Genomic DNA, 25,807 nt, shown 5'->3' on the forward strand with positions numbered 1-25,807 from the left:
CTTTAATCAGCCAGTTTGACCCAAGGAATGCAATGCCCCAATTGACCAGGCTCCGCCATAGGCCCATGCCTGGAGCTAACAGGGCTGCTGACATCACCTGAGCTGGGTGGCGTATTTAACACTCCATCTTAGATAACCGGGAGAGGGGAAAGAGGGAAGTGAATCTACAATGCAGATGAATGGTTAAGAGGAAAGGAGTCTTCTCTGGTGCCCTTTGGTCACTTACAACGTTTTACAAAACAATGTAGGTAAGGAAAAAGACTAATCTGTAATCAGAGAAACAAAGGTGACAGCTGCTTAGGTTACAGCTGCCTGTCACATGACTCAGGTCCTGTAATCATATTCTCTTAAGGCTCAAAATATGTTAAATTTCCAACAGCTTAGATTTTGAACAGCAACTTGTTTCGTTTTCACGTTCCTAAAGATGGGGAAGAGAATGCCGGGCCACAGGCAGCGAGTGTTTGCCCGTGGGAGGGTGGGAGATGGGGCTGAGGAGGATGGAGAAGCCACATGGCAAGCCCTTGACTGCCATGGCCAGTCAGCGCCATCAGTCCTCCAGGCTGTGCCAAGCACCCAGATGTGTGGGTATCGTGTTAGCAAAGGCACCACAAAGCCAGATAGCACAAGGGCCTTTGCCGGGGGGAGCTGGCAGCTTGTGGGACATTTGGACTTAACCCCACAGAAAAGGAAAGGCCACCAAAAGGTTCTGATGTGTTAGGATATGCATGGGTCATCAGTAGGAGGACGCTGGGCAGCAGGAACTGGCTAGGAAGCTGGCATGTGGGTCCAGGCAGCACCAGGTAGGTGGAGAAGCCCAGCATCTGCGCAGAGTGAGTGCGCAGGGGAGGCTGCGAATCCAGTGAGTGCGCAGGGGAGGCTGCGAATCCAGTGAGTGCGCAGGGGAGGCTGCGAATCCAGTGAGTGCGCAGGGGAGGCTGCGAATCCAGTGAGTGCGCAGGGGAGGCTGCGAATCCAGTGAGTGCGCAGGGGAGGCTGCGAATCCAGTGAGTGCGCAGGGGAGGCTGTGAATCCAGTGAGTGCGCAGGGGAGGGTGTGAATCCAGTGAGTGCGCAGGGGAGGCTGCGAATCCAGTACGGCCCGCCTCACACTCAGGAGGCGCCCCTGCCGTCTCATCCTCAAGACCTCTCTTGGGTGGCCTCTGCCTACCGTCACATGGGACCATCCCCCAGTGGCCAGAGAAGGCACCCCAAAAGGAACTCCAACACTGCTAGCAGCCTGCAGGGACGCATTCTTCAGCTCCTGTTGAAGTTGTTTCCTTGAGAGTTGTGTGGTCAGGTCCCATCCCGAGCATGAATACTACTGACCTTTGTAAAATGGTTATCTCTGGTGGGGTGGGTGGCTCACCCAGTCAGGAACTGCTGGGAGGGTTCCTGCTGGCTGTGTGTCTTTGTTCCTCAAAGGGCGTGTCCCCTCTGGGCTGTCTAATGCTGCTGGAGTTAATTGCTCTCACCACAAAAGGTGAGCTCAGCCAGCATGTCTGGCAGCTCCTGGCCCAGCAGCAGAGTGGAACCAGGGGCCTGTTGGGACTCGCTGCAACCCTCTTGGGACTGTAGTGTGCTTGACGGGACTTCTATTTAACTTTTTTTTGGCAATAATACAACATGAAAATTGTAAAATACAAGTGGTTAACATTTGTAAATGTATCCTTTTAAAACACCCTCTGACACCTGGGTAATGGTTTTAATCACTCAGATTTCCAAGAACACACCCAAGGGTATGACCCTAGTCCTCCTTCCTCCTCAGGCTCAGCCAAGCCAGGAGGCAACTGGAAATGTTACCACATATGGGGAATGTCCCTCATTTTTCAACAGCGGCTGCCTGTCTGCCTCTGGCTGGGAGTAGGGTATGAGCCAGAGGGGGCTCAGGAGGGGCCACCTCCCAGCAGGAGAGAAAGGGACCCCTGATGTTTTTCTTTCAGAGGAAAGAGCTTTATTTTTAATATATATTTTAAAAATCTTAACTGTCATAAAAGCCCAGAAAAATACAAAGAAGGACATAAACCTCTTAAGGAATTCCCCCACCCAGTCACAGCTGATAACTCAGTGGGAGACATGCTTCTGGAAATCTCTTTTGCACATCATCTCAGAGCTAACTGAATCCTATTTTGGATCAAGAGAGCTCATACTGTATATCCAGGTTTGACATCCTGCTTTTTGCTTTCAAATTTGACAGGGATATTTCTAGGCCAATCAATGCCGATCTGCCCCACTTTTTATTTATTTATTTATTTATTTATTTATCTATCTATTGAGACAGCATCTCCCTCGGTCTCCCAGGCTGGAGTGCAGTGGTGCAATCTCAGCTCACTGCAGCCTCCGCCTCCTGGGTTCAAGCGATTCTCCTGCCTCAGCCTCCTGAGTAGCTGGGACTACAGGCGCCCACCACCACACCCGGCTAATTTTTTGTGTTTTTAATAGAGATGGGCTTTCACCATGTTGGCCAGGCTGGTCTCAAACTCCTGACCTCTGGTGATCTGCCCACTTCAGCCTCCCAAAGTGCTAGGATTACAGGCGTGAGCCACTGCACCGGCCTGCCCTACCTTTTAAATGGCCATGTGGTGGCCCACTGGGAATGTGGTTCCCACGGGGGACGTGTGTGCACCTGTGTGCATGCATGTGTGTGTATGTATGTATACCTGTGTGCATGTGTGTTTGCATGTGTGTATATGTGCGTATACATGTGGGTATGTGTGTGTATTCATTTTCACACTGCTATAAAGAAATACCTGAGACTGGGTAATTTATAAAAGAAAGAGGTTTAATTCACTCACAGTTCTGCATGACTGGGGGGGCCTCAGGAAATTTACAATCATGGTAGAAGGCAAAGGGGAAGCAAGGCACGTGTTACATGGTAGCAGGAGAGAAAGAGAATGTGAAGGAGGAACTGTCAAACACTTAAAATACCATCAGATCTTGTGAGAGCTCACTCACTATCACGAGAACAGCATAGGGGAAACCACCCCCAGGACCCAATCCCTCCCACCAGGTCCCTCCCTCCACATGTGGGGATTATGGAGATTACAATTCGAGATGAGATTTGGGTGAGGACACCGCCAAACCATATCAGTGTGTATGTGTGTATACATGTGCCTGTGAGTATGTATGTATGTGGATATGTGTGTATGTGTGTGTATATGGGTGTGTATAGATGTATGTGTGTATATGCATGTGTGTATGTTTATGTATGCATGTATGCATGTGTGTATATGTGTGTGCATGTGTGTGTATATGTGTATACTTGTGTGTATGTATATATGTGTGTATACATGTTTGTGTATAGTTGCGTATGTGTATGTGTGTATATGCATGTGGATATGCGTATGTGTGTGCATGCACGTGTGTGTGTGTGCATGTGTTGTGTAAGATGAGGGATGGCAGGTAGGAAATGAATTCCAGGAAGAACAAAGTACACATGCAAAGGACCTAGGACAGGAGGGAGCCTTGGCTGCTGGAGGAGGTATATGAAAGCTGAGGTGTCTGGACCTGAGCCCGGATAGGCCCTGCGGTGCCCTGGACCATGTTAAGCAGTTTGGTTTTTAGCCTAAGAGCAATGGCTTTATGACTAGGTGTGCAATTGAAAACAACCTCTGTGGCTACATGGTGAAGCCCAGATTGGCTGCGTAGAGGCAGGGACACTGTTTCAGGACAATTTGGGTCTGGGGCAAAACGTGATGGCATCTTGGACACTGGTTGTGGACTGGTGAGTGTGAGAAGTGGATGGATGCAGGTGATCTGTGGGAAGTCGAGGGGGCAGAACTTGGTGGCGGGAAAGTACCCCAGGTGTGGCTGCAGGCTGTGTGGGTGCGATGGTGACACCCAGCCAGATGCTCTGTGCCCATGAGCAGCAGCCAGTCACTGTGACAGTGGGTTTCACAAAGGAGGAAAATTTTATTCACAAGACTGCTGAGCAAGGAGACTGGAGAACAAATCTCAAACTTGCCTCCCAGAGAATAGGGCCTAGGGAGGAATAAGAAGTGGGTGATCTAAGGCGTGGGAAAGATGACTGCTGGTGGGAAAGGTGAGGGCATGAGGATTTTGCGTGAACACGATTGAGCTACATGGTTCTTCGTGGGACATATGTTTAAGAAAAAGACAGTGTTAGCATGATCCGAGAAAGATGTTTTTGGCCCTCTGAAGTTGGGCATTCGCTCAGGCCTACTTGAAGGGCTCATGGTCTCTACTGGCTTAAAATGGACAAGAGCTAACTCTAAGTTCCCAAAAAACAACTTTAAGCAACCGTTACTATAGCAACACACACATCAGCGATGTTATCTGTAAGGGAGCTAGTGGGAATTTAGTTATGTATTATTTGGCCATGTGACTTTTAGCTATATAGGTTAAAAAATTAAGGAGCAAGTGACTAGAAGCAAGCAGGCAGATTAAGTTTGGAGGCCCAATCAGATGAGTCCCTTGGTTTCAAGGGTGGATGGAGTGGCCATCACTTAGTGGAGCAGCATGTGGGCAGATGTGATTAACACTCACTGACGGGGCATGGCCAAGGGGATGCAGGATGCCCAGCCACGCAGCAGTGAAAGGTGCCACGCAGCACATAGGTGTTCAGTTACAGTGAATAAGTATGGAGGAGTATGGAGAAGCCCTGATCATCCTCTTCCACTCTGGGAGGGCTGTCCCATGGAAGAGGGTCAGACGAATCAGGTGGTGCCAACATGCAGAGCGGGGTTCAGCACACAGAGCTCATAAAAGGCAGAGCTGAGATTCAAACTAAGGTGTTGCTGAGAGCCACTGCAATATGCTGTCTTCTGAGTTAATTACAGTGTGAAAAATGAATTTTTTTTTGAGACAGGGTCTCACTCTGTCACCTAGGGTGGAGTGCAGTGGCACAATCACAACTCACCACAGCCTCAACCTCCTGAGCTTAAGTGATCCTCCCACCTCAGCCTCCTGAGTAGCTGGGACTACAGGCATGTGCCACCACCCCCAGCTAATTTTTTACTTTTTGTAGAGACAGGGTGTTACTATGTTTCCCTGGCTGGTCTCAAATTCCTGGGCTCAAGTGATCCTCCCACCTCAGCCTCCCAAAGTGCTGGGATTTCAGTCATGAGCCACTGCGTCCAGCCTGAAAATAAATTTCTAACCCGTCTTAGGTGCCCCCAACTTCCCAGTACAGACAGGCATAGTGCTCCTTAGATAAGAAAGTGTATCAACCAGGGTTTTCCAGAGAAACAGAACCATTAGGTGGATGGATGGTGGGTGGATGAATGGAGGGATGCATGGACAGATAGATAAATGGATGGATAGATGGATGAGTGGATGCATGGGTGGGTGGGTGGATGGATGGGTGGGTAGATGCATGGGTGGGTGGATGGATGGGTTGGTGGATGGATGGGTGGATGGATAGGTGGGTGGATGGGTGGGTGGGTGGATGGATGAGTGGGTAGATGGATGGGTGGGTGGATGGATAGGTGGATGGATAGATGGATAGGTGGATGGGTGGGTGGATGGGTGGATGGGTGGATGGGTGGATGGGTGGATGCATGGTTGGGTGGGTGGATACATGGATGGGTGGGTGGATGGATGGATGGAGGAGTGGATGGAATGGATCGGTGGATGGGTGGGTGGGTTGGTGGGTAGGTGGATTTGTGGGTGGATTAATGCATGGGTGGACAGATGAATGGATTAATGGATGGATAGATGCATGAGTGGATGGATGGGTGGGTGGGTGGATGGATGAGTGGGTAGATGGGTGGGTGGGTAGGTGGATGGGTGGATGGGTGGATGGATTGGTGAATGGGTGGATGGGTGGGTGGATGGATGGATGGATGGATGGATGGAGGAGTGGATGGATTGGTGGATGGGTGGATGGATTGGTGGATTGGTGGATGGATTGGTGGATGAGTGGATTGGTGGATGGGTGGATGGATTGGTGGATGGATGGATTGGTGGATGGGTGGATGGGTAGGTGGGTAGGTGGGTGGATGAATGCATGGGTGGACAGGTGAATGGATGGATAGATGGATGAGTGGATGGATGGATGGGTAGGTAGGTGGGTGGATGGATGGATAGATAGATAAATAGACAGATAGCCACAGCCGTATACTAAGAAATTTATTTAAAGAACTTGGCCCACACGATTGTTCAGGCTGGCAATTCTGCAATGTGAAGGGCAAGCCAGCAAGCCGGGGACTCAGGCAGGAGATGATATTCCAGGCTGGGTTTCTTCTCTGGGAAACCTCAGTATTTACTCTTCAGGCTGTCAACAGACTACATGAGGCTCCTGCATTATTGAGGGCGATCTCCTTTTCTTGCAGTCAGCTGACTCTCAATGTGAGCTGCATCTACAGCACACTTTCACAGCAGCATCTAGACTAATGCATGACCAAACAACTGGGCCCCACAGCCCAGCCACGGTGACACATACAGCTTAGCCATCTCAGAACGCAAGGTGGATGGGTGGAAAGGGAATTCTTGTCTGGCCCGAGGCCCTCCCGGTCCGTGGTTCATGGATTCGCACTCTGAGACCTTTCTGCTTGCTTGGCAGGGAAGGGCTGAGCAGGAAAACAACGCTGTAGCCACAGGAGTTTTTGTAAATTGCACACTTAATCATAAATGCCATTGCTCTTAGGCTAAAAACCAAACTGCTTAACATGGTCCAGGGCCCTGCAGGGCCTATCCTGTCCTCACCTTTCCCAGCTCAGGTCCAGACACCTCAGCTTTCTTTTGTTTTTTTTCTTTTTTTTGAGACGTAGTCTCGCTCTGTCACCTGGACTGGAGTGCAGTGGCGCAATCTCAGCTTACTGCAAACTCCGCCTCCCGGATTCAAGTGATTCTCCTGCCTCAGCCTCCCAGGTAGCTGGGACTACAGGCATGTACCACCACACCTGGTTAATTTTTGTATTTTTAGTAGAGATGGGGTTTCGCTGTGTTGGCCAGGCTGGTCATGAACTCCTGATCCACCTGCCTCAGTCTTCCAAACTGCTGGGATTACAGGCATAAGCCACTGTGCCCAGCCGACACCTCAGCTTTCTTATGCTTCCTCCAGCAGCCAAGGCTCCTCCTGCCCCAGGGCCTTTGCACATGCACTTTATTCTTCCTGGAATTCATTTCCTACTTGCCATCCCTCACCCTACACACACACACACACACACACACACACACACACACAGAGAACAAGGGGAGCAGCTCATTGCTGGAGTCCTGTGGTTTCTTGAACTGTCCTCTTCCAGGCCCTGAGGCCAAATGCACACCAGGGTTTGCTCAAGCAGTGAGAGCCCAAATTGTTGGAATGTGCCTGAAAAATAAGGGCCCCACAGTGAAAGAATATCTCCTTTGTTTAAACTCATCCAACTGGTCTGATGAGAGGGTGTGTCCTGGTAGACTGGGGGTGACAATAGGAGCCACATGGGTGTGTCTGAGAGATTTTGCACCAGAATCCTGGACCTTAAGGCCTCCCTGGCCGAGACAAGGAAGAGAAACACAAGCAGAACTGTGTGGCTGGGAGAAAGCGTCGGGAGTCAGGAGAGTGGCAGGCAGAGGCCAAATGCAGGGGCCTGGTAGGCCAGGACAGTGGCGGGGGAGCCCCGTGGCGCCACAGCAGAGAGCAGGACAGGCAGTGGAAGCTGGAGGTGTTGAGAGGCAGCACTGCAGAGGGGAGAGCCCAGATTCAGATTCACAATGCAGACCAGATATCTTGTCCCTCAGTGAGGATGGGACAGTGCTGTGAGCAGACAGGCCTGTGCCCACCTTCATGGTGCTGAGAGCCAGAGAAGGTCAGCACTGACTCAGCCTTGAGGGACACAGCATGGCCCCAGGGCCTGCTTGGTGAGCGCAATCCAGGAGGGCCTCCAGGAGGAGGGGACACTTGAGTCAGGACCAGTAGGATGACGAAGAGCTGCTGGTGAATGGGAGAGGGAGCACTGTGTGGTGCTTCCCCTGGGCTTCCATAGCACACCGTGCAGCAGAGGAGTGGAGGGGAGGCATGCAAGGCTGTGGAGGGGCAGGGCCCTGGGGCCACCTGACAGCCACATCATTGCCCCGCTAAGCCGCTGTCCCCTCTCTGCCCCATAGGCTGTGGAAGAGGTCCCGGGGTATGGAGGGAAGGCTCGCCTGGAGGGGCAGTGGCCACCATCATTATGACAGTGATGTCACTGTAGGTCCTGTAGGGACCTCCTGCCGGGAGGGCTGGAGCTTTGTGTCCTGGGCCTGGCTTAAGCGAGACTCACCCCTGTATGCAGGGCCTCCTTGTGCAGGCCAAGGCAGTGTGAGCCGGTGGGATGCAACACGGAGCCCAGGCCTTGGGAGAAAAGTGGCCCCTTGCTGGCCCTAGGGGCCCAGGCTGAGCAGGGCTAGGACCTGAGGCCCACCCGGTCAGCCAGCCCTGTGCTGGTACAGGGGAGGTGGCTGTGACTGGTGGGCTGTGTGGAGGAAGGAGGTATCAGAGAGGCCCCTCCCAGGGGTATCTCTGAGCTTGGTGGGGTCTGGGGAGCTGGGACTACCCTGAGGGGACTTAGGGCTGGAGGTTGGTTGCGGGGGTAGGCCAGGGCAACCTGTCCCTGATGGAGTGGAGGTGGCACAGGTCCCTGAGGCTTCACCGCAAACTTGAGATGGCCCTGGAGGTCCAGGTGGGAGGCAGGAAGTAAGGGTGGAGGAAAGGTCAAGCCACCTAGCCTGGCTCCCAGGTCTGGCTCTGCCGCTTCTTGGCTATGTGACCTTGGGCAAGTCACACAACCTCTCTGAGCCTGGGCTTCCTGAGGCAGTCCCCCTGCCATGCTGCAAAAACGCCTCCCTGTAGGATGCTCCCTGGGGAAACCAGTGCACCTCAGCAGTGAGGCCCACCTACCCTCGGCAAAGACACCCACCCCAGGCTTCCTTCCTTCCAGCTGTGCTTGTCCTGCGCAGGCCCTGGGGGTGAGGTGCACTCCTGTGGGGCCTTCAGGAACCTGGGACAAGAGGATCTGGCTTGAGGCCAGAAAGCTGGCCCCAGTCTCTGGGGTCAGCTGGGCCTCACTCACTCTGCCTGCCCTGGCAGACCCATGGAGAAAGCCTGCCTGCCTCTGGCCCTGAGTGAGATTGAATGCCAGTTCTGCAGCTGGCCACAGAGTAAGGACCTTTGAGCCCCTCTCACCTAGGAGGCAGTGGAGACTCAGCCAGGTGAGCTGTGACACTCAGAATCCCACAGCTGGAGCCCAGAGTTATGAACAGACCCCCTGCTGGGGACAGCCCCTCATGTGACCCTCACCCAGCCTTCCGGATACCCAGGCAACCAAGTTCTCTCACGCTGCAGACAGAAAACAGGACTGGAGCCTGCAGGGAGGTGGTCCCTGCCAGCCCCCTAGACCCCTGGCCCCAAGTCCTGGGCTGTGTAGGCCACATATGAGTGGCCCGGCCCAGCCCATGTGCTCGGGACACCCCCGGCCCCTCCCTGTTGCTATGGTCTGCCCAACCAGGCTGCTCCCCAGGGCCCCTAGTGATGCAGCATCCCAGTCCCAGTGCCACACTCCCAGAGAAGGTAACCATTCACAGCAACTTCAGAAGCCACCCAGATGCTCCCTCCACCGCCCCCCCCCCCACAGTCATCCCCAAGGGTACCTCTGCTTCCCACACCCACCTCTCAACACTCTGCCAGCCTTCCCGCTTGCCTGCCAGCTCCAAGTCTTCCTTGAATTGCCCTCCCCAGAGGCTCCCACAGCCCGGAGCCTATGGTGTCATCCTCATGCCTGCCCTCCTCTCCTTCCCCAGCATTTGGGGCACACCTGCCCACCGTCCGCTCCCTCTCCACTCCTCCCTCCTCCAGCAAAGACCTGACACCAGCTAAACCCAAGAGACCACTCACTCACCAGTCCTCCTCCCTTTAAATATGGGATTGCAGATGGCAGGGAGCACTGCCCAGCCATCCTGCCACACCACCCCCTTGACACCTTCCCTCTGCCCACCAGCACCTTTGTGCCCCTCCCTTAGTCTCCCCCAGCAGGAAGCAGGAATGTGGACACAGGGAGGCCTGCCCCAGGCACCAGCTCTGAACTCTCCTCGTCCTTCTGGTGTCAGCCTCCCGTCCTTTACATATTTACTTACATGTCAGTTCACCACCCCAGCCTACCCCTGCCAGGGGCCTTGTGTCTCTGGCTTTCCGTGTCTGGAACAAGGTCTGGTATCACCCGGTCTTGGATAAAGCTAGAAATGATTTTCCTTTTTCGTTCCTTTGATCTCATCCATCTTGATTGTTCCACCGTAATTCAGAAGATGGTGATTTGGTACCTGTAAGTGCAGGGCTGCTATCTTAAATGACCCACTGAGTGTCAAATGTCTGAAGAGGCGCGGTCTGAAATGACAATTCTAAGTTTCTGTGGACTGGCTGATGGATTTCTCAGCACCAAGAAACCCTGATCTCAGCACCATGCAAGCGGTTCATTTCTGGCAAGCACCAGGATTCTTTTCCTCTTTGCAAACTCGAGATAGCAGCAGGCGGCCGAGGGCCTCTTCCTGGCAGACCTGCTGGATAGGCTGTGTTTGTGTGTGTGTATGTGTGAGAAAGAGAGAGAGAGAAAAAGAGAGACTGACTCTGAGCCCAGATTCAACTAAAACATGGCATTCTGGGGGATTTTCCTGAGTCCTTCCTCCAGATCACACCAACTGCTGGGGCTCCAAAATCCAGGGCATACCACACAGATTTGGTGATTCTTGTGAAATGTGTGAATGGCAATGGTTTACACTTTTCATAGTTGACCACATGTCTCCACTTCCATTTTCTCTTTTGCTAATCACAGTGATTCTAATATAGCACTTGAGTTTTTTGTTTGTTTGTTTTTTGAGACAGGGTCTCACTCTGTCACCCAGGTTTGAAGTGCAGTGGTGTGATCACAGCTCACTGCAGCCTCAACCCCCTGGGCTCAAGAGATCCTCCCACCTCAGCCTCCTCAGTAACTGGGACTACAGGTACTTGCCAGCACACCCGGGTAATTTTTGTAATTTTTGTAGAGATGGGGTCTCACTATGTTGCCCAGGCTGATTTCAAACTCCTGAGCTCAAGTGATCTGCCTGCCTTGGCCTCCCAAAGTGCTGGGATTACAGGTGTGAGCCACCACACCCATCCAAATTAACCATTTTAACTATTTTATTTTATTTATTTTTTTGAGATGGAGTCTTACTCTGTTACTCAGGCTGGAGTGCAGTGGTGTGATCTCAGCTCACTGCAACATCCACCTTCTGGGTTCAAGTAATTCTCCTGCCTCAGCCTCTCGAGTAGCTGGGATTACAGGCATGCGCCACCACACCCAGCTAATTTTTGTATTTTTAGTAGAGATGGGGTTTGCCATGGCTGGTCTTGAACTCCGACCTAAGGTGATCCACCCGCCTCGGCCTCCCAAAGTGCTGGGATTACAGGCGTGAGCTGCCACCCTGGCCCATTTTAACCATTTTAATGTGTACCATTCAGTACAGTTCAGTGCATTCACAACATTGTGCGACCAACCCCACTCTCCAGCTCCGGAACATTCCAACTCCGGAACATTCCAGCTCCAGAACATTTTCTTCACCACAAGAGGAAACCCCATACCCGTTAAACAGTCCCTCCCCATTCCTCTCTCCCCCAGTCCCTGACAACCACGAATCCATGCTCTGTCTCTATGGACTTGCCTGTTCTGGACATTTCAGAGAAGTGGAATCATACACTATGTGGTCTTTGGTGTCTGGCTTCCTTCACGGAGCCGGTGTGTTTGGGGCTCATCCACGCTGTGGCATGTGTCGGAACTTCCCGACCTTTTAAGGCTGAAGGCTATTCCGTCACACGGACATGTCACATTCTGTGTATCTATTTGTCCATTGATGGACACCTGGCTTGTTTCCACATTGCAGTGATTTTGAGTAATGCTGCTAGGAAAGTGGGTGACCATCGTCTCTCTGAGTCCCTGTTTTCCATTCCTCCGCGTGTCTGTCCAAGAGTGGATGGCTGGGGCATATGATAACTGTGTGGAGCGTGTCGCAGAACTACAGAAAACTGCTCCCCACACAGCTGCACTGAAGCCACACTTTTCAGAGGGCAGCAGACGGGGATTCAGGGCAGAGCCTGGCCTCTTCCTGCCACTGGCCTTAGCCAGCCTCCTTCCAGTTCCTCCTCTCAGCCCCGCCCAGGCGAGGCAAGGGGAGCAAAGGGAAACATCCCCGTGGATGGAAAGTCCCAGGCTCCCTGGAAAGGCTCCTTAGGGGAGGGGAGGCCTGAGCCAGCTCTGAGGGCTGCGGGGTTTCTCAGAGCCTGCTGAGGAAGATAGGCAGGAGAGTGGGGGTTGCAGGCCCTGCAAGGCAGAGCTAGAAGGCAGGTGGCTGCTTGGCAGGGAGCTCCACAGTGCTAGAAGGCAGGTGGCTGCTTGGCAAGGAGTTCCACTGAGCTTGCGTTGGCTGAGGTCATACTAACACGTGCAGCCAGCACCCACGGGTGCAGTCCACAGGCAGTGCTGACCTATGTCCATACCTTCCTCCCCACAGCTCCAGGGTGTGGGCTCTAGGGGACCCCATTACACACAGATGAGCAGACTGAGGCTCCAGGGGCTAACTCACTCCTATGGCATCCCAGAAGCGCTGGCATCCACGCCCTGACCACCAAGCTGTGTGCCTGTCCACGGTGACCCCAGACAAGAAGCCGGGCTCTGAGAGGCACAACAGCTCTCCCACGCTCACACACTAGGGGCTTCCGGTGGAGGGAGGATTTGCACCCGGGCCTGGGCCATGCCTGGCATTCTTGCTCACCCTCCTGGGCTATGAAATCCCGGGGGTAAACCTTCCACCTCCTGCTCTCGGATGACAGCTGTGACCACTCACTGAAGTAACAAATATGACCACTGAAGGAAATCTATAAAAGCTCAGATATTCATGGGCAGGTGGGGGTCCTGCTCTGGGACATGTTAATGAACTTGGTCCACAGCAGCAGATGCCTTTGTAGGAGTCAAGAGTGGAAGATTCTGGCTCCAGCTCCACCACTGGGTGCTGTGTGTCCCCTGTGTGTCCCTGGCAGGGTCGCTGTCCTCTGAGCTCAGTTCTTTCACTGCAGAGAGGGTGCCAGGAACCGCCAGTAGGCCGAGCACGCTGAGGGCCACCCTGTCCTCAGTGCAATCCTGCCCCTGGATTGCTTGTCGGCAGCAAACTGCCCAATGGTGTCCCTTGCTGCGTGGCTAACTGGTCCCTTCTGTTTTGCCTTTTTGTTTGAAGAGACACTTGTCGCCCGAGGAGTTCCAGGAAGTGTTTGGGATGAGCATTGAGGAGTTTGACCGCCTGGCCCTCTGGAAGAGGAATGACCTTAAGAAGAAAGCCCTGTTGTTCTGACGGCCGCCAGCCTGCCCCACCGGTGTGTGCCGGATGCCAAGGCGAGGGGCCCCTGGCGAAAACCACGCACACCCCTCCCACACACCTTGCTCTGGCTTCTCTGTGTCGATGGGGTGGGCGGGAGGGGGTCCCCCAGCAGGTGCGGCCCCTGTGCCTGCCAGCGACGCTCCTGCCCGTAGTTTAGGGCCGAGACGGCTAGCTTCACACCACCCTTCCCCGCTGTGGCTTGGTGTCAGGGAGAGGCTGCAGAGTGGCTGTGTCAGGCATCAGACAGAGCACACAGGTGGCTGCAACCCAGCCCACCTTCCCAGTGTTCTTGAGGTGCCCTGGCCCCGGTGCTAGGCACGTGGGGGACAGAGGTGGCCGGGATGTGAGCTGTGAGGCTTGTTGATGACAGGTGCTGACACCATCATCGGGGGTGGGCACACGGCCCTTCGGAGCCTGGGCAGCCTGGCCTCACAGGCAGACTCGCGGATGGGGCAGCAAGCGTCTGGGACAGTGCCAAGAGTGGGGTGTGTGATTTTTGCAGGCGTTTGTGATGGGTCTCTTTAGGGACAAATGTCAACAAAGGACAAGACAGGGCACCTTCCACCAGCGCCCCCCCATGCGCTGCGTTCCTCTTCCAGATCGCCCCCTAGATGCCTACACGATATCTTTAAAGTAACACAGAAGTTTTTATTTTATTAAAAAGTATAGCCTACTGAAACGCGAGATGACATATATAGAGTTTAATTTTACGGTCCCTCCGCAGGGGAGCGGCCTCCAGCCTTATTCTCCACCGCTCGGATCTGTGTGGTTTCAGTCTGTTCTTGGTGTGGTCCTCATACGTAGTGCTCCCTGTCTGGTTTCTTTTCTCTTTCGTTTTTCTTTTTCTCGTCACACAGGTAACCTTAAAGACAGACCCCTCTAAATAACGCTTTGTAAATACATGTGAAGTATAGCCACCACTGTTTTCCTTGCTGTTATTTTTCCAAGTCTTGGAGAGAAAACATCATCCTCTGATGGCCAAAGCCCTGGAATCAAGGGTTTCCACGTACCCTGCCTAATACCCGACGTAGCTCTTGATGCACCATCCTTGTGCTGTGACTGGCGGTGTCTCAGCCTGAAACATAAACCCCACACGCCCCAGGAGCGATATGCTCCCTGAAACAGACAACCACACGCTGTTAGGGAGAGAAGGATGGAGATAGGATGGAGATATGGCTCTTCTCATCTTCGAAGCCAGCAGGGCATCCCGGAGCAGGAGGCTGGCCGGGCTCCCCAAGCGAAGGCGTTGGTATCTGTCATTAGGCATGTGTTAGGTTGCAGCGCCGGCCGTCACAGGATGCTGATAAGTGCGCTGAGAGGTGGCTGAAACACCAAAGTCTGTTTCCCCGTCTGCAGTGGGTGTTGCCTCTTTGTGTGTGTCCCGAGGTTCCTGCCTGTGAGTCGGCCTTACTCTGCTTCCTTAGCGCCCATGACACGCCAAGTCCTGTTTCGCACTCGGCTTCTCACCCGCCTGGCTCGGCTAGGGAGAGGGAGTTTTTAGCACCTAATATGCTTCCTGCCATTGCGCAATCTGAGCCTGAGCAACTGGAAACCCCCATTTCTCATTAGTGCAATGTCATATCTGATCCCAGGAAGCCTGGAAAATAAAAGACGATGCATTATAACTTGCGGAAGTACAAGACCACTTGTTATGAACTTGTGTGACTTTAAAGGCAAGGCCCCTTCTGCAAGCAGTGCTTGTGGAGGGCACCCGTTCCAGGCTCAACGCTGGGTGTGCACATGGGGCAGGCGAGGCCTTGGGGAGGGGTCAAGTGTCTGCATTAGGGCCCCGTAGGACATTCCCCAGAGGCAGCTTGCACAGACAAATTCCTGGGCCCTCACCAGGGCCAGGCCCTCTGCTGATGGCAGTGATGAGGGAAACCTGATATGCACCTGCCCCGGAGGCTGGGGAGACAAAGGCAGCCAGGCTGATCGCTGCTCTGTGGAGCTGGCCCCAGGGAGGTCCCAAATACACCCCTAGGTCAGGGGAGGCTTTCTAGACAAGATGCTGCCCCAACTAAGTCTTGGTAAATGGGAGGTAAGGGAATAAATACCTCCCCAATAAAGGAAGGGCATCCCGGGCAGCTGAAACAGCAGTAGCGGAGGCGCTGAGGCTGGAAACAGCCTCCCAGGTTCTGGAAAATTCGGTGGCTGGTTATGGCTGAGCACAGGGCCAAGGAAAAGGCTAGAAGGAAAGAGACTGCAGGCAGGGCTCCCGCACGGGATTGAACAGTGCCCTGTGGGGATTAAACATCTCATCATCTCTAATCTTATTCCAATGACATTCATGATTCTTTTGAACTTTGGGTCTTCCCCAAAAAAGCTTGTCCATACACACACTACCCATCACCGTCTACCCGGTTACACACTCAGAAATCAGTATTCTCCTTGGTTTCTTCCCCCGACCCCAAGGACAACTGTCAGCAAGCCCTGGTAAGTGCCACCTCCCAAGCATCGACCTACAGCTCTCCACCTGCACAGACACCACCGTGGAATTATCCAGTGGGACATGCTGAGAACAGGAGGTGGTACTCTGACCTATGACCCTGGACACAGGTGTAAGCCTGGTCTGGCCCGGGCAGCCAGAACATGCAGGCACCCTGGCCACACTCAGGCCCCTCCCCTACTACAGCACAGCCTTCCTCTGCCGTCTGCTCCCACACTTGCCCCTGGGCAAATTATGTCCACCCAACGCCAGAGTGATGCTTTGAAAACATCAGTCAGATCACACTAAGCTCCCAGTGGCCTTATTCCGTGGCCTCAAGAGCCAGGCCTTATGTGATCCCCACTTGCCATTCCCGTCCCCCCCAGCCCCTGTGTTTGTCTCCATGGTCACAGCCCCGAACTGTGGCTCTCTCTGAGTTCTGCAGACACCAAGCCTTCCGGCTTTCACCCACGATCTCCCTCCTGGGGGAGCTCTGCTTCTTCTCAACACAGGGTCCCTCCCTTCCTTCTCAGTTCAACTCAGAAGCTCCCCGTCAGACAGGGCCCTCTGCTGACTTTCCAAATTGCCACCCATCCCCATGCTCCTCATGGTACCTCCTCATGCCCTCTGTGTATCAGTAGTTTCTTCTATTTTATTTTATTTTATTTATGTATTTATTTGAGAGAGTCTTGCTCTGTCACCCAGGCTTGAGTGCAATGACGCAATCTCCACTCACTGCAACCTCCACCTCCCAGGTTTAAATGATTCTCCTGCCTCAGCCTCCCGAGTAGCTGGGATTACAAGCGTGCACCACCACACCCGGTTAATTTTTTGTATTTTCGGAGAGACAGGGGTTTCACCATATTGGCCAGGAATGGTCTGGAACTCCTGACCTCAGGTGATCCTCCTTCCTCAGCCTCCCAAAGTGCTGGGATTACAGACATGAGCTACTGTGCCTGGCCCACAGTTTCTTCTTTCTCACTTTATTGACCATTTCCCTCCATCAAACCATAAGCCCGAGAGGGCTGATGATTTTGTAACCGCGCTCTATGAACTGGGAATGTCTTTGGAGTATTTCTTAGCAAGGCTGGAGCCCATCTGGTTTGTGTGCTTTCCCCAAAGAGTCTTATGGCGTTCGTGCTTCTAGAACGGCGCTGTCCTATTGCACCGCCTGCGATGACAAGGACATTCTACATCCACGCTGCCCAACACGGCAGCCACCAGTGCTTGAAATGCAGCCGATGCGAGTGGAATGGAGATTTCAGTGTAACTTATTTAGAGTTAAGGAGCCACGTGTGGCTACTGGCTGCATACTAGACAGTGCAGCACCCTAAGGATTAGAAACCACTGCTGCCCTAAGCTGAGACATGCATGTCCACAGGCCCTGGGATCTGTCACTCTTGTCTGGCAATGAGTGTTCATTGGTGCCTGGTCTATAGGGTCAATTGAGAACGCACTTGCTGAGCATGCATCTGTGCCTGGCACTGCCCTGGGTGCAGGGGTGTGCTTGGCACAGTTCTTGCCCTCCAGACTCATGACGTCTGCCATCTGAACCTCACAGCCCCAGGTTCTAAGCCAGTTTGGCTCAGTCTTCCATGCCAGTCTTCGTGTCTGATAGTGACAGCAACCTTCCCAAATCAGCACCAACCTGGGCCTGTGTGAGGAACTCCCGGGAGAGATGGCAGGGAGACATCCGTGCCTGCAGGGCTTCCATCCTCAGCCCTTCTCCCCAGGGCAGCTGTGCATTCCAAGCTACTTAAATCTGAACCAAAAGCTTCAGAATTCACTGCAGCCAGGCAAGAGAACGTGACAAATCTCACACAGGTCTTAGTGTTTGGTTCAAAAGTGACACATGTCATCCCTAGTGGTTGGAACTAGTCACATGACCCTGCCCAGCTGCAAAAGGGTCTAGGGAGCACAGGCATTCGTCTGTCTGAGAAGAGGGAGGATGAAAACCGGGAGCAAGCCTTACCAACTACAGCCAAGGCTACACGGGTGTCTTCTCTTCCCCAAGTCTAAGCCCCAGTGCCTTCGGTGGCTCTTGGTGTGAACTCACTTGGAGCCCTCCCCTGCCCTGGCCACCATCCTCTGTGGGTGAGCCATTCACTCATTCATCCACGCAGACCTGCACGCTGGCTCCAGCCTGGCCCCCATACCCCGCGAGTCTCTGCCATGTGCAGTGCCCCCTCCTGGAGGGCTTTCACCCACAGAGCACCATGTTCTCCTCTGTGACCTGCTGTCCCCAGCACAGGTGATCAGATCAAGGATGGCCTCTGAACCATTGGCAGAGTGGATCCCTAGTGGCCCAGGGCCATGGCTGTGCCCCATGGAGACACTTTGCTCTACGTGGACATTGACGTACCCAATCCGAAGCTCTCCCAGGGAGGTCATGAAACACTCAGGGAGTTGATGGGGGGTGGGCAAAGCAGGGAACACTCAGCCAGAAGCCTGAGCCAGCAGAGACCATGGGTAAAGAGAAGCGGGGGGAGAGATCCTCGCCAGGAGAGGAGGAAGAGGGGGAGCCCAGAGGGCGTCAGGGCTGGCAGAGTCTGGTGGACTTTGCTGACCACTTGGGCTGCACTTAAGCCCATCCTGCCTCCTGCCTCCCCTCTGGGTTCTATTTTTTTTTCTTTTTTGAGATGGAGTCTTGCTCTGTCGCCCAGGCTGGAGTGCAGTGGCGTGATCTCAGCTCACTGCAAGCTCCGCCTCCCGGGTTCATGCCGTTCTTCTGCCCCAACCTCCCAAGTAGCTGGGACTACAGGCGCCTGCCACCACACCCGGCTAATTTTTTGTATTTTTAGTAGAGACGGGGTTTCACCGTGTTAGCCAGGATGGTCTCAATCTCCTGACCTCATGATCCGCCCACCTCAGCCTCTCAAAGTGCTGGGATTACAGGCGTGAGCCACCGAGCCCGGCCTTTTTTTTTTTTTTTCTCTGAGACAGAGTTTTGCTCTTGTCGCACAGGCTGGAGTGCAATGGTGAGATCTTGGCTCACTGCAACCTCTGCCTCCCAGGTTCAAGTGATTCTCTTGCCTGAGCCTCCCAAGTAGCTGGAACTACAGTCTTGAGTCACCATGTCCAGCTAATTTTTTGTATTTTTCGTAGAGACGGGGTTTCACCATGTTGGCCAGGCTGGCCTCAAACTCCTGACCTCAGGTGATTCACCCACCTCAGCCTCCCAAAGTGCTGGGATTACAGGTGTGAGCCACCGCACCTGGCCCCCTCTGGGTTCTGAGTTGAGAACCAGCATGAGGAGAGGGATCGTGGCCCAGGGAAAGGATCAGTTTCCCTAATGCACCAGTCCCCAAATCCTGAAATGCAGAGCTTCTGGAATGACTGAGTTGGAAGATATTGCTCAGTGTATTTTATTTTATTTTTCAGTTATTAATTTATTTATTTTGAGACAGAGTCTCACTCTGTTGCCTGGGCTGGAGTGCAGTGGCATGATCTCGGCTCACTGCAAACCTCCTCCTCCCAGGTTCAAGCAATTCTCATGCCTTAGCCTCCTGAGTAGCTGGGACTATAGGCATGCACCACTACACCCAGGCATTTTTTTCTATTTTTAGAAAAGACAGGGTTTCACTGTGTTGGCTAGGCTGATCTTGAACCCCTTGCCTCAAGTGATCCTCCTGCCTCAGCCTCCCAAAGTGCTAGGATTACAAGCGTGAGCCACCACGCCCAGCCCCTGCTCAGTGTATTTTAGATCAGAAAAGTCTTCCACTGTGGCCCACCCCCATCCTCTTCCCAAACCTGGACCTAGGTCCCTCCAGGGTCGTAGCTGGCCGTGCAGGGTGAAGAAGAGGCAGCTGCATGGGACAAAGTCTGCTTGTGAGCCCAGGGGCATGGGTCTCCAGGCCCACTTCCAGCCCAGGCCTGGGGCCTGGCCCGGGATCCCCCATGGGAGGTGAAGACAAGAATCATCACAGCAGGCATATCTTCCTCTCTGACCACGTGGGGCCTGTTTCCTGAAAAGGCCGTATATGCAAATTGGCCCCCAAATGCAGAGGGAGCCAAGAAACCAAAGAAAGAAGCAGACAAATCCAGTTTCTCAGTAAAGGGTGATTTATGAGGGGGAACTTAACAAACAGAAATGTGGTCTCGGGCAGCCACAAGACAGTAGATCTCTGCACCACAACCACGCAGACCCACAGATTGGGGAAAAAGTATACGTGCTCTGGAAGGAATGTGTAGGTGGCTGCGGGCGTCACAGCCTATCATGTATGCAACACCAAGGGTTGTTTTGGAGGAAAGGCTGGTGAAGAGGTGTTTCTACATAAAGAGCAATACATCAACTCGACATCTTGGAGGCATTCCCGGACTCGGGTTAGTCAGGAGTCACATGCTGGATTAGGATTTAAAATAAAGTCGCTCTTATCCCCACAGGGTCCTCAGAGAATCCTAGGAGGCCAATCCTTCCTGAATCCCCACTTTATGAATGAGGAAACTGAGGCACAGAGAGAGGCAATGTAACTTGCTCAGGATTACCCAGCTGTCAGCGACTGGGTGAGAGATCCAGTCACTCACGCCACTCCACACCCCACACTCTGGCTTGTGATAAGATGCATCATCTTGCCTGGGTGTGTTTCTGAGCAAGCCTGCCCAGGGGCCAGGAGCAGAGCTTGGTGTGCAGGTCACCCTACAGTGGGCCGCCGGCAGCCGGGTATCTTATCAGTCAGAGAAGCCCCTCATGTGCCTGGGAGGAGCAGGTGGCAGGTTGGACGGGGGACCGGGGGTGGTCCTGCAAGGCTACCTCCTTCCAGATACCCAACTCCCTCAATAGGTCACCAGGCTGACACTGGACTCCTGGGCTCCAACTGTGTGGACAGGTGGGTCCTGGCCACCGTGCTAGTGAGGGTAACAGCTGGCTGTGTCCTAGATGGTGAAGCCCGGTGTTCCCTGTTAGGGAGGCTGCTTCCTGTCACCCTTGGTTCTCGAGGCTCCCCAGATGGTCTCCGTCCCCCTGGGAACACTGCGCGTGCTCCATTGCTTCTGGCCATGCCTTTATCAGGTACACTTCCTTCTGGCCCCGAACCCCAGCTGGGTCCCTTCCCTTGTCCCTCCCAAAGCAGCCATCCCTAAGCTGCCTTCATTCTGTGCCTGTGGAGGGCCCTCCCCTACCCTGTTTTTTTTGGCCTCTCCTTGACTGTGATCCACCTCACTCCCCTTTCTGGGTTCCCAGGCTGCCCCACTGCCTGGAGATGGGACCCATTTATTTTTATTATTTATTTATTTATTTGAGATGGAGTCTCACTCTATCACCAGGCTGGAGTGCAGTGGCACAACCTCGGCTCACTGCAACGTCCGACTCCCTGGTTCAAGCAATTCTCCTGCCTCAGCCTCCTGAGTAGCTGGGATTACAGGCAGGCGCCACCACACCCAGCTAATTTTTGTATTTTTAGTAGAGACAGGGTTTCACCATGTTGGCCAGGATGGTCTCAATCTCCTGACCTCGTGATCCGCCCACCCTCGGCCTCCCAAAGTGCTGGGATTACAGGCGTGAACCACCGCACCCGGCCGGAGACCCATTTATTACTTAAGCTAATGCAACTTACACAAGTTAAAGCTGCATCATTCCAGAATCTGGTCCCCACTGCCCTCCTCCCAACCCCACCTTCCAGAGGGGATGAAGGCTGGTGTTGGGGGAGTAGCCCACCCATTCGAGCAGACTGGCTGGGGTTAGGGCAGGTGCTCTGTGGAGAAGCCAGGGATTCGGCAGTTTCTGTACCACAGAGCCGAGGGGGCAAGTCCCTAAGCTTAAAAGCCCTTCCGAGCAATTAAACGGGAGAGGAAATCAGTGCTTCCCTGGGGACCAGCAGAGGCTGCCGGGCCTATTGCTGAACTAGGTTTCATAAATAGAAGAGCTTTCCTTTTCTCATATCTGAATTGTGAGGCTCATTCCTCAGCCAGACATCACTTCTGAGAGCTCCATTAGCAAGCCCTGCCTGCTACCAGCTTCCCCTTCCTCTAACACCCTGAGTCTCTCTCAATTGTAGCACTTATATACCATGCCACTCCTTTGCAGGGGCCATGGGGACCCTTCACCCATAGAAGGCCCACTGAAAATCGACGGACAAAGGCAGACTGATAGGGGAAAAGGCATACACGTTTATTCACATGAATGGGGCGGCTGGGAGGAGCAACAGAGTGAGGGGTACAGAAGCTTTTCTACCCTTTTTCATAGGGGAGGGTGGAGATAAAGAATGTAGGGATTTTTTTTTTTTTGAGACGGAATCTCACTGTGTTGCCCAGGCTGAAGTGCAGTGACACAATCTCGGCTCACTGCAACCTCCACTTCCTGGGTTCAAGCGATTCTCCTGCCTCAGCCTCCCGAGTAGATGGGATTACAGGCACATGCCACCACGCCGGGCTAATTTTTGTATTTTTAGTAGAGACCAGGTTTCACCATGTTGTTCAGGCTGGTCTCGAACTCCTGACCTCAGGTGATCCCCCCGACCCCCTACCCTCGGCCTCCCAAAGTGCTGGGATTACAGGCGTGAGTCACTGTGCCTGGCCTGTAGGGGATTTTTAGAGGAGCAGTACTTGAATATGAGGGAGAATAAAATCAACTTGTAAATGATTCTCCTATTTGTATAGTGCTGAGTATCCCCACCTGTTAAAACAGTTAAAATAAAAGACACTAACTTGTAAAGGGTTCTCTTTGGAATTTGAATGGGCCCGAGAGGCAAACATTATCTTGTGGAGCAAAATATAAGCTCTTAAAGAAAGGAAAGAGAGTTGATGCTTTTATACCATCTTGAAGTTACAGAAAAAATAAGGGCTTGGATCTCAGCAAAAGAGGTTATGGAAAGGAAGAGGAGGAAACCTCACAGGTAGCAGTCCTCAGAATAGATGGAAAATGTTTCTTTCGGGCTCTAAAGGCGTCCGACTTAGTTAACCTTTCCTAGATCCGGACCAAGGAAGGCCTCAGAGAAAGCTGGACTGCATCAATGCAGGTTTCCCTACAGATGCAAATCTCCCCAACAAAAGACAGTTTTCTGGCTGGGCGCAGTGGCTCACACCTGTAATCCCAGCACTTTGGGAGGCCGAGGCAGGCTAGATCACAAGGTCAGGAGTTCAAGGCCACCCCGGCCAACATGGTGAAACCCCGTCTCTACTAAAAATACAAAAATTAGCTGGGTGTGGTGGCGGTCGCCTGTAATCCCAGCTACTTGGGAGGCTGAGGCAGGAGAATCGCTTGAACCCGGGAGGCTGAGGTTGCGGTGAGCCGAGATCATGCCATTGCACTCCAGCTCTGGGCAACAGAGCAACACTCTGTCTGAAAAAAAGAGTTTTCTGGCTATTCTTACAGCTCCATCCCTTCCAAACAGCAATCTTGAAATGTGTCAAAGATGTATATTTTGGGGTGAAATATCTTGGTTTCTTTCACCCTCCAGTCTGTGGTCTGCTCAGCAGCCCACAGCAATATGTATTGCAGACTTGATTGGCACTACTGGGGGCACTTCATGAATTTCTTCCCTGCTGAGGCCCCAGCTCCTTCACCGGCCATCATCTGGCTACTGCCTCCCTCTCCAGCCTCTTCCCGGCCCTTCCCTCTTGCACCCTTCCTTGCTGAGCAGCACCGTCTCACCTGCTTTTCAAACACTGTGTCCTTCGCAAAGGCTCTTCCCTCTGCCTGGAATGCCCCCTCTGGCAAATTCCTATTCATCCTTCAGTACCCGGCTGAGACACAACTCCCCCTCCCACAACTGTTATACCCAAATAATCCGGTTGCAAAACTCAATAATTCAAATTTAAGATAATTTGAATTTACGGCTGTTGGAACTTAAATTTTCCTAAGCCTTGAAGAAATGTGACTGCAGCCTGAGTCATGCTCATGCAGCTGCAACTTTTCCCCTTTTTTTCTGTAAATAATTATGACCAAATGGCGCCAGAGATAAGACCCCCCTCAGATCACTACCCCTCCTTACAGAGTAATAAAGTAATCTTGCTGGGAATGTAGCAACTTGTAACCAACTAAATCACTGTGGCATATGCACCTGGTCTGGCATGGAAAATGCTGTAACCCTACTGGAACTTCTCTGTCTCTGCCTCTGTAAGTGAAATCTTAACTCCTCCACTTTGGGAACATTGACTCCATTCATCTAGAGTCGGTGCCTTCCTGGGTGGCCATACCCATGCTTTGTGCTCAAATAAACTCTGTACTTGATCATATTTTCTGAATCTCATTATTTAAGGTTGACACAATTCATCAGCGAATATTTACTGAACTGAGCGCTAATAACGCAGATAAATAAGCCACCATCCCTGACCTCAAGGACTGATCACAGACTGGTGGAGGAGACATCCAAGGAGCAGACACCAGCGCAACAGGGCAGCCAGTGCTGGTGTAGACAGAGCTGGTGTGGAAAGACCCTCGTCAGGAGGGAAGCCAGGTGTCTGGGAGGAGTCCAGCACCAAGTTCCAATGGAGCTTCATCCAAAGGAGTGAGCAGGGGTCAGCCAGCCAAGGCCCCAGCCAGGAAGGGATGGGAAGGGGCCTTCCAGGCAGAGGAAATGGCACAGGCAAAGGCCTCAGGACAGGAAGTTTCGCGGCCCATCCAGGAGCCATGCCAGAGTGGCCGGAGGGTGACTCAGTCCCTCCTCAGGGCTCCACAATGCCCTGATTGTGCCTGATTAGGACACTTTCTGTATCAGCTCAGAATTCCCTGTACACACCACCATGCCTGCAGCCCCAGGGCACTCAACGTTGCTGTGTGACCTATAGGCTTCTAATGCAGACATCTGCGTCTCCAGCTGTTGGATCTTGCTCAACCTGCATGTAGGGCAGTCCTGGAGTACCAGGGAGGTAGCACGTTCCAGAGTAGGCCTCAACTAATGAACTCCTGGGCTCAAGGGTTGCTCTCAACTCAGCCTCCTGAGCACACACCATCATGCTGGCTAATGTTTTTATTTATTTTTTATTTTTATTTTTATTTTTTGAGATGGAGCCTTGCTCTCTCGCCCAGGCTGGAGTGCAGTGGCGTGATCTCGGCTCACTGCAACCTCCGTCTCCTGGGTTCAAGCAATTTTCCTGCCTCAGCCTCTAGAGTAGCTGGGATTACAGGCCCCTGCCACCACGCCCAGCTAAATTTTGTATTTTTAGTAGAAACAGAGTTTCACCATATTGGCCAGGCTAGTCACGAACTCCTGACCTCTGGTGATCCACCTACCTCAACCTCCCAAAGTGCTGGGATTAGAGGTATAAGCCACCTTGCCCGGCCTATTTTTATTCTTGTAGAGACAAGGTTTTGCTATGTTGCTCAGGCTGGTCTGGAACCCCTGGCCTGAAGCAATCTTCCCACCTCAGCCTCCCAAAATGTTGGGATTACAGGCGTGAGCCACTGTGCCCAGCCAACACTCTTTCTTATATTCTTGTCGATAACCCACCTTGTTCTTCCACCCGCCTCCAGTCTTATCTCTGGTTCAATAGCACAACTCAAGTGCAATTTTAAATAGAGGTGATATTGATGGGTTTCAGTAGGAATCCTTCTACAAGTCCCTGCCTAAAGTCTAATGCTGGCTTTGCTTTGCTTTTTTTTTTTTTTTGCAGAGTCTCACTCTGTCACCCAGGTGAGAGTACACTGGCATGATCTTGGCTCACTGCAACTTCCGGCTCCCAGGTAAAAGCGATTTTCGTGCCTCAGCCTCTTGAGTAGCTGGGATAACAGGCCTGCACCACCATGCCCGGCTTTTTTTTTTTTTTTTTGTATTTTTAGTAGAGACAGGGTTTCACTATATTGGCCAGGCTGATCTCAAACTCCTGGCCTCAAGTGATCCACCCGCCTCAGCCTCCCAAAGTGCTGGTATTACAAGTGTGGGCCACTGTGCCCAAACTGATGCTGGCTTTTAAGTGCTATATTGTACCAGGCTAGGGGAACATTCATGTGCATCCAGTTCTATTTTATTGAATTTTTTTTTTTTTTTTTTTTTTTTTTTTTTACAAAGTCTCACTCTGTTGCCCAGGCTGGAGTGCAGTGGCACGATCTTGGCTTACTGCAACCTCCGCCTCCTGGGTTCAAGTAATTTTCCTGCCTCAGCCTCCCGAGTAGCTGGGATTACAGGTGCAC

General features: G+C 52.8%; 1 protein-coding gene across 20 annotated transcripts in view; it reads left to right on the forward strand.

The window, feature by feature from the left end:
* ABLIM2 (actin binding LIM protein family member 2) overlaps positions 1 to 14,950 on the forward strand; it is a 190,682-nt gene extending 175,732 nt beyond the window's left edge. For 14 of the 20 annotated variants that reach the window (XM_054485249.2, XM_063663482.1, XM_063663485.1 and 11 more), the window contains one exon: positions 13,176 to 14,950. In XM_054485249.2, the coding sequence (XP_054341224.1) occupies positions 13,176 to 13,289 (114 nt within the window). In that variant the 3' untranslated portion in view covers positions 13,290 to 14,950. The remainder of the gene's footprint in view (positions 1 to 13,175) is intronic. The other 6 variants (XR_008502116.2, XR_010125999.1, XR_010125997.1 and 3 more) reach the window with 1 other exon arrangement.
* Positions 14,951 to 25,807: the final 10,857 nt, after the last annotated feature.

The sequence above is a fragment of the Pongo pygmaeus genome, chromosome 3 (assembly GCF_028885625.2).
Source record: "Pongo pygmaeus isolate AG05252 chromosome 3, NHGRI_mPonPyg2-v2.0_pri, whole genome shotgun sequence".
Classification (NCBI taxonomy): domain Eukaryota; kingdom Metazoa; phylum Chordata; class Mammalia; order Primates; family Hominidae; genus Pongo; species Pongo pygmaeus.